We start from the raw sequence: 8650 nt of genomic DNA on the forward strand, positions 1-8650 counted from the left end.
GGCAGAGGGAGAGAGAGAATCTCAAGCAGACTGCACTGAGCGTGGAGCCCAAGGTGTGGGGGGGCTCCATCTCACGACCCTGAGATCACAACGTGAGCCAAAACCAAGAGTCCAACGCTCAACCAACTGAGCCACCCAGGCGCCCCTCAAGCCCAATATTTTTACTATAAATCATCTACTTTTTTTTTTTAAAGATTTTATTTATTTATTTGACACAGTGGGAGAGAGAGAACACAGAAGAGGCAGGGGGAGAGGCAAAGGGAGAGGGAGAAGCAGACTCCCCGCTGAGCAGGGAATTTGATGTGGGGCTCGATCCCAGCACCCTGGGATCATGACCTGAGCCGAAGGCAGACACTTAACAGACTGAGTCAATTACTTCTTTAAAAAGTCATGGCTCACTTAAAAAAAGAGTTCCACACAGTTAGTTCCTTGCAGAAAATTCAATATAAATAATGCAAAAAGTTCTCTTGACTTCCCACACCAAAGGTGATGACTATTATCTGGCGTTCCAACAATCCACGGTCACATAAATGCATGTATATCTATATAAATAGATAATTTTGTTTCATATTTTAACAAAATTTACACGATATTGTACAGGTGATCCTGTTCAGAAACTTTCTTTGTTTTTTTAAAGTTTTGTCAGAGAGAGTCCTACGACGGCACTTAATAGATCTGCCTCGGACGTTTACTCTACCACACGTTATTTCCAAGAATGGTGTACCACAGTTTAACCTTTTCTTACTCATGGGTATTTGTTTCCAGTTTTTGGCTATTGTATCCTTTATATGCTTTTTTTTGGTATGAGTTTAAACACTTCTCTAGGGAGACATAAAACAATGGCATTGCTAGGTGTTAGAGAATTCACATTGAAAATATTAGTGAGTATTGTTAAATGGCGCTCCACACAGACTGTAACAATTTTCTTCTGTACCACTGATGGGAGAGCCATTCCTCACATCCTTGCCAACACTCCATGTTACCAATCCTTTTACTTTTTACTAGTTTGATTTGTAAAATGGTATCTCATCTTACCTCCCTCCTCCCTGATTAGTTTGAGACTAAGCCTATTTCACACTGTGAGCTGCTCATTATGTGCTCACCCCACGTTCCCATTGACTTGCTGGGCTTCTTACTGGTTTTTATATTCTATTAACCTCTATTATGTAAGTCACAAATATTTTCTCCCACTTTGTTGCTTTTATTTTTGAAACTGTGTTTATAGTGCCTCTTTTTATGCAAAACTTTATATTTTTGAGGTAGTAATATGGATTAATCTTTTCCTTCATAGGTTTTTGCATCTTTTTAAAGAAGGTCTTCTATACGTCAATATATACTTGTTTATCTACAGTATCTATTTTTCATATTTCACATTTATTCATTTAGCTCTTTAGTTCATCTGGAATTTATTTATTTTTTTTTTTTTTAAGATTTTATTTATTTATTTGAGAGAGAGAGAATGAGAGACAGAGAACACCTGAGAGGGGATAGGGTCAGAGGACGAAGCAGACTCCCTGCCGAGCAGGAAGCCCGATGCGGGACTCGATCCAGGGACTCCAGGATCATGACCTGAACCGAAGGCAGTCACTTAACCAACTGAGCCACCCAGGCGCCCTGGAATTTATTTTTGTAAATGGTATATTGTAGTGTGCTATAGGATTTTTCCCCTGTATCTCCCAACTCTGAGTTCTTACTGAAGCTCTGAAACTCTTTCCTTAAGAGTGACTTAGTTCCCCAAATTATGGTCTCCCTTTTTCCCAAGACCGTGCTCCACACAGGAGAAGGAGGGAAAACATATGGTAAATACTATATATAGTGCAAGGCAGGAAGAATCTCATCCAATAGACTGGTGCTGATAAAATGCCAGAGAGAGGGAAAGAGCACTTTCAGTGGTGCAATTTAGGAAGCCTTCTTGAAGGAGGTGGCAGTTAAATTGCTGGGGGGAATGAGAGGTTGCTTAGCTTGATTGGAATGCATATTATAGGAAAGGGTTGCAGCTAGATAGGGCGGGACAGGCTACAGTGCGTGAGTCAGATCCGGCTGCCACCTGTTTCTATACGGTGTGCGAACTAAGAATGGTATTCTATGTTTAAATGGTTGAAAAAAAGAAGAAGAATACTATTTTATGACTTATGAAAATGAATATGAAATTCAAATGTCAGTGTCCATAAATAAAGTTTTGTTGGAACACAGGCATGCCCATTTTTTGGTGTATTGCCTGGGGCTGCTTCGTGCTCTAAGAGCAGAACTGGGGAGTTGTGACAGAGAGTGGATGGCCCACAACACTGAAAATATTTACTCTCTGGCTTTTTTACAGAAGAAGTTTCCCAACCCCTGATAGAGAGACGTGAAGGTTTAGGAGTTTTACTCTTATGTGCTAGGCAATGACATGGGAAGCATTATGATCAGTGCTGTTTTTAAAGAAGATAGCTGTTAGTGGAGATTGATAGAAAAGAGAGAAAGGGGCATCCAGCTCCTTGCCTGTATGGCTGACCGGGAAAGGTCATTCCAGGGTGGCTTCACAGATCCAGCCACATCTCATGTTTCTTGTAGGATCACCTGAGTGAGCAGCCTGGGGCCTGCTTTCAGGGTGAGAATCACCCTTCAGACCTGACCCAGCAGGATAGAACAAGCAGATCATCAAGATTTACAAAAATATAGGTGATCAGGGCCCATTGATACCAATAGCCCATCAATGACAAGCCATTGAGAAGAAAAGATTTTTTTTTAAAACAAAGTTCACTTTATTACATTAATTTTACACAGTAAAAGAATATGCAGTGCAGACTTGTTTAAATTCTCTTACTGATTCTCTTGAAGACAATGTCACCCAGTGTCATGGTCTGAAAGTAAAAACAAACAGAAAAACACAAAATGTTAATCTGATGTTGAATCGTAAAAGGTAACTAAGGCCACAAAATCATCCCAAATATGCTAGCATATGAAACAACCCAAAGATTTCTCTGTTTTTTGTAAGATCAGAGAAAGGGTGGGCAATCTTTTCTAAAATCCCATGCCAGGTCTTTGTCACTTCACTTCCTCATGTGAAGAGTTGTCCTGCCTTTTAGTGAATTCCTTTCTATATCGATGGTTGTGAGAGCAAGACCATCCAAACGAGTCCAGTCTAATCCAATTTCTCAAAGTTTCATTGAGTGCCTGCTATGTACCAAAGGAGCCCCTTAGCTTCAGCAGCAATGGAATGGAATGAAAAGATCTAGGTTTGAACCCTGGTTCTATAGCTCATTAGCTGGATGACCTTGGACAGGTCAACCTATCTATCAAATCCCTCATCCTGCCTCCCTCACAGCTGAGGGGAAGGTTAGGGGAGATAACAAAAGCGTATCAAAGCAGGAAAAAAGCCTATCAAAGGACTTTGGCCAGGACTGAGTCCAGGAAAGGCTCCTCTCCCTCCACCCTGCTGGTGCCTTCCTGCTGTTCTGTGAATGTGCAGGCAGGGGTGGGGACAGCATGTTTCCTTGTTGACCCTCACACTCTACCTAGTTGAGGGATTCTCCCACTTCAATGAGGAGGGGTGTGACAGACCCCTTGGGTAGTGTTCTGCCTTCTATTACTCCCCAAAGCACATCCTGGGGGCAAAGAAGATCCAGAGGAACGTAACTGCAGGAGAGACACTGTGCTGTTCACCCCCAAATCAGGGACAGGACATGGCCGACTATCAGGCACCAAGGATGATTGCACAACGGGAGTGTGCCACTCTTAAAAGCTGCCATAAAATTGCTATGAATATGATTCTCCTTGTGAGCAAGTCTTATGGCTACATCCCTGTGGAGACTGAGAAAGGTGGGTCATGCTGGTGGCTCTGCAGGACCCTCTATCTCCTTCTAACAAGCACCTCTCTTACCCCATCCTATTTGGGTATGCATGAAGAAAGGGGGATAGCAATGAGGAGAGAAGGAAGAGGGGGAGGTTAACTAGCATCTGCTTCAAGATGGTACTGAGTGTACGAGTCCACACCATCTATAATGGGATTGGCTGGCTCCGTGTAGGATTGTGCATATACAACTGTGGATGACAGCCCTGTGTGACAGGCCCCGCTCAGAGCAACCCTCATCCTGCCATTCCCTGGCTATTTGTTGCCTTAGTTTCCCCACTTAGAAAAGTCAGGGCTGTGGGAAGATGGAGATAATGTGTGTAAACTGCCTGGTACATCATGGGTCCTCAGTAAGTGGTAGCCGAGGCTGAGCACAGGCAAGGTGGCGGGGGAGCTGCACCTCTCCCTTGACCTCTCCCTTCCCCTCAAGCACTGGGAGCCAGCAGCTCAGAGTGCCAACTTACGTTGGTGATCACATCGCCATTGAGTTCGGTCACAGACTTGATGCCTTTGAAAGTTGTCACCAGTTTATTGTCACCTTCCATCTGGACCACTGCCTGCAGGGGAGAGAAGAAGAGATGAGCTGTGAGGAAAGTCAGGGGAGGCAGCAGGACCTTCACCAGTGACACTGGTTTCCCTGCCTGGGTCCTGGCAGACAACAGCCAAGCCACTCACGTCCCCCAGTCCTCCGGCTCTAAAGACAGGAGGTGCCTTTATTTTATTTTATTTAAAGATTTTTATTTATTTGCGAGAGAGAGAATGAGAGACAGAGAGCATGAGAGGGAGGAGGGTCAGAGGGAGAAGCAGGCTCCCCGCCGAGCAGGGAGCCCGATGTGGGACTCGATCCGGGACTCCAGGATCATGACCTGAGCCGAAGGCAGTCGCTTAACCGACTGAGCCACCCAGGCGCCCCCAGGAGGTGCCTTTAAAAGCCAAAGGAAATGCCAGTGCTTCTTTGGTCAAACTTCTAATTTATGGTACGTGAACTATGAGAAATGAGCATGGACACCTAAGTGGTCTCAAATGCAAGCACTAAGATAAAATTGGTAAAATCCCAATTCTCCATACTGATGGGCAGAAGGAGTAGCAAAATTCAAAATACTGGCCGGTTGGGAGAACACCTATTAAGCTTTGGTATATGTTCCTTCCAGCACATTTATATTTTCTACTGTGGTCTCTTTTCCAAACTTTATGCATCCAGGAAGAGATAGCAGAAACCCAGCAGGAAACAGAAGACCCTGGCCAAGGTTAAAAATGTGCCTCCAAGATGGACAATTGGAAAAGGCCTGTGGTAAAACCCAAGATGGCCTGCCCTTCCTATGGGCACATCAAGACGATTTCCCTCCTAAAGTTTATCACAGATTTTCTGACCTGTAATGTCATATGTGGAGAGGCAGACATAAGAGGCCGTCAGAAGAGGTAAAAAGACCAACATGCTGAGGCCAAGGCACAAAGTTGTCTGGAGGGGGAGGCATGAAGACAGCTGCTCTGTGGTGTTGGCTGTGTTAGGCGTGCGGAGTTTCCCAGGGAGGAAGCGAAGTCTCTAGTGAGGGGCACCGCACTGCCTCGGATCTCTCTGCCATCATCTTCTGGTCTTTTCCACAGTGCACACCCAGCTCTCATTGCACACCCTGAGCCGCAGCCCAGCAGAGTGATGCCGCCCTGCCCACTCCCTTCAGTCAGGGAAGGGTGGCTATGCCCATTTTACAGATAAGGTAGCTGAGGCCAGGGGCTCAGTGACCCCTGAAGGCTTGGTCTGAGAGCCTGCCCCGGGGCCTTGGTATTCTGGTGTTCTTGGTGTTGTTAGCACCTCCCCCAGGAAATCTCTCCCCATGACCAGCAGCTGTAGGCTCAGCAAGGCCAGTTTACTTTGGGCTCAAAGATGACATCACAGCTCTGTTTAGGGTGTTTCACGGATTCCTGCTTGTCCACTGCTGGGCCTGGGCGAACCTGTGCCTGGTCCCTACCACGTCCTCCACACGAGAGAGCTCAGGTTCTCCGGCCAGAGCACCCAGACAGTCACAGGAAAACGGGAAGGGCCTCCCTAGAGCTTCCCTAGGGCTGTCTTGGTCTCTCTGGCTCCCACCCCAGAAGTGGAGTCACAGACAAGGTATCTGGGGTGGGAACTGTGAGGTGGGAGTCTGGCGGGATCAGGCCCTGGGGCCAGGTTCCAGGGAAAGTTCCAGAAGCAGAGGGTGGTATGAGGGGGCACCTCCTACCTTGACCTTCTCCCCAGTCATGGTCTCCAGCTCACACTCTTCCCCCAAGGTGAACTCATTTTGGATCACTTTGGACCCCGTGGTGATGATGAGCTTGAAGTGCTTCCCATTCTGCACAATTTCCGACACCCCCTTGATGTCCTTCCCCTTCTGGATGAGTTCGTCAGGCAGACCTGGTGGAAACCATTTAAGGTTCAGAGATGAGCAGAGGTGGGAGCTGCAGGGTGACGGTCATAGAGAAACTCTGTGGCGTGGAGTCAGACAGGGAGGTGCTGTGTCTCCCCAGGGGCCAGAGGCCCGGATTGAGTCCTGTGAGCAACATGGGCTTTGACCTCTGAAAGGAAAGGTCAGTGGCCTGACTCCGTCTGACCTGGCAGTCCACTATTTCACCGGGGGGAAGGGGGAGTGGGTTTATAAAGAAGACACTCCTGTGTCCTGAAGAACCTTTCCTATAGTGAGCGCCCCGGTTCCCGCTCGCTCTCTTATCTCACACCAGACTTTGCTCTGAGTGTCAGTGTTTCATTCCACACCCAGAGTGACCACACAGTTTGTGTTCCAGCCGGGTCCCTCCTGAGAGTGAGAGGGGGAACAATGAATAATATGCCAGGACAATAGGGGCCAGCCAGGACAGTGTCCAGCGAGCCTCTGGCCACCCGTCCCCACCTAGACCTCTGCTGTCAAGGCTCTTAAGGAAGGTGCAGTGGGAATCCCTTGCCCTGGGACAGACCTTTACACATTTCAGGGCACATCTACACTGTCATATGAAGTGAGGTCCATGTGCATTGGCAGTGGGGGTAGAAGGTCCTGTGGCCCAGGTAAGGGATTCGGAACAGAGGGAACAGAGGTGGTGTGACACCTTGCAGGAGGAGAGCCTAGCTCTTGGCTAGCCCTGAAGGTCCTCCTCTCTCTGCCTTTGCTGTCTTCCCCACACTTCCCCCCCACCCCGGCACCCTTCTTTGTCTCACTGCCCCTTTCCTCATAGGGTTCCTTCTACCTGGAGCATGCTCCCTTCCCCCGTCCCCTAGGGACCACTTGCTCATCTGCCAAGGCCCAGCCAAGGCTCACCTTCATCACCAGCAAGCCCTCCATCCGTGCCCTCCCGTGAGCCCCTCATCCTTGTGCACATGACTCTGGGAGGCACAGAGGAGTAAAGTGGGGTCTCTGGAACCAGCATCCACTTCAAATCCCAATGCAAATGCTTCCTACCTGTGTGACCTTGGTTGGGATTACTTAACCCTTCTAGGTCTCAGTTGTCTTGACTGTGAAATGGGAAAAATATTAGTACCCAACTCAGAGTTTTTTGGTGAGGATTCATTGGGATATTGCATACTAAGGGCTTAGCACAGTGCCTGGTAATGAGTCAGTGCTCAGTACACATTAGGGGATACTTTATTGTATTTATCTCTTCTCTTTTTCTCTCTCTAAACTGTAACTTGGAAATGGGGCTCATTTCCAAGTTATCTGTCTCCTTGGTATCCGTCTTGCACAGTGCTCAGCATGTGGTTGGCCCTGAATCAACGTCTGTTAGAAGAATGAATGAATGAATGAATGAGGGAGGGAGGGAGGTCACACAGTGAGGTGCCAGCAGAGATTGCCTATGGAATGGCCTTGTCCAGGGAGCAATAGCACAAGCTGCAAATGACTAAAAAAGTCCCATGCATAACATGGCCTTTGGTCTGTGCAAAGCCTGAAACTTTCCTCCCATCCCAGCATCGAGACTCTGATTAGCCACCGCCAGCAGGGCCAGACCCTTATTCCTGTGACCCCCCAGCCTTGGTGTCCAGCCCAGCACTCACCAACTGCCTTCATGAAGGCCTCAAAGTTTTCCTGGCTCTGCAGCTGGTACTTGCCAGAGAAGTTCATGGTGGCGACAAGTCTCACTCCACAGCAGATCTGCAGCCCTGCTGGCTGGGCTGCCCAGTGTGGGCTGATTTATAGGGGGCTCCTTCCGCTTTGGATGTTGGACATAGGTCAGCAGCTGTCTACTCCTTTATGGCCAGGTTCAAACATTAACTGCTAAGAGCAATGGTCAACGATAAAAAAACAGGATGGGCACAGCAGAGGTTTGCTCTAATTCAGCAAACATTAATGGATGTCAGTCAAGTGCAAGGCTCTAAGTTCCTACAGCCTTTAATGCGCCAATCCTCCATTAAATGTGTGTGTGTGCCTATGTGTATGCATACATATTTGTACACACGTATGTATGTGCCTGTGCGCTTAGAGATGTGTGCATATATACGTATGTGTGCGCACATATACGTGTGTGTACTTAGATCTAGACACACAGAAAAATACCAAAGAATCCTTTTAAACCCAAAACTTCCCCTTCTTTACATAACCTTATGATCTCTTCCAACCTTATTACACAAACTTAATTTTTACAAAGATGTCATAAGCCCCTAGCACCATTTTGTATTCTGGGATTCCTCTTGATAATTCCAAGCTCTGCACCATCCACATCAGTCTCCGTTTAAAGGTGTCAGACAAAGCACTGCATAGTGAAGGGCAGGTGGGAACCATGGAAACTGGGTGTGCGGAAATTGAGATGCATTTTATTAGGCAGAGACGGGGTAGGAGAGAGAAAGCAGGTAGTATCTGC

At 47.3% G+C, this 8650-nt stretch overlaps 1 protein-coding gene across 1 annotated transcript; it reads right to left on the reverse strand.

The window, feature by feature from the left end:
* Nucleotides 1-2720: 2720 nt before the first annotated feature.
* On the reverse strand, nucleotides 2721-7969 carry FABP1 (fatty acid binding protein 1). The gene is made up of 4 exons (XM_006741162.2): nucleotides 7848-7969; nucleotides 6052-6224; nucleotides 4297-4389; nucleotides 2721-2843 (listed from the first exon to the last, which is right to left on the reverse strand). The coding sequence occupies exons 1-4, from the start codon at nucleotides 7912-7914 to the stop codon at nucleotides 2793-2795; spliced, it is 384 nt and encodes a 127-aa protein (XP_006741225.1). The 5' UTR covers nucleotides 7915-7969; the 3' UTR covers nucleotides 2721-2792.
* Nucleotides 7970-8650: the final 681 nt, after the last annotated feature.

The sequence above is a fragment of the Leptonychotes weddellii genome, chromosome 10 (genome assembly GCF_054177405.1).
Source record: "Leptonychotes weddellii isolate Sample4059 chromosome 10, ASM5417740v2, whole genome shotgun sequence".
NCBI lineage: Eukaryota > Metazoa > Chordata > Mammalia > Carnivora > Phocidae > Leptonychotes > Leptonychotes weddellii.

Coding starts and splice junctions, on each gene's coding strand:
- FABP1 (XM_006741162.2), bottom strand. CDS start 7,914: ATGAACTTCTCTGGCAAGTACCAGCTGCAGAGCCAGGAAAACTTTGAG. Junction 6,225..7,847: donor GGCCTTCATGAAGGCAGTTG/GTGAGTGCTGGG, acceptor GGTTTCCACCAG/GTCTGCCTGACGAACTCATC. Junction 2,844..4,296: donor ATGGCGATGTGATCACCAAC/GTAAGTTGGCAC, acceptor TTTTACTTTCAG/ACCATGACACTGGGTGACAT.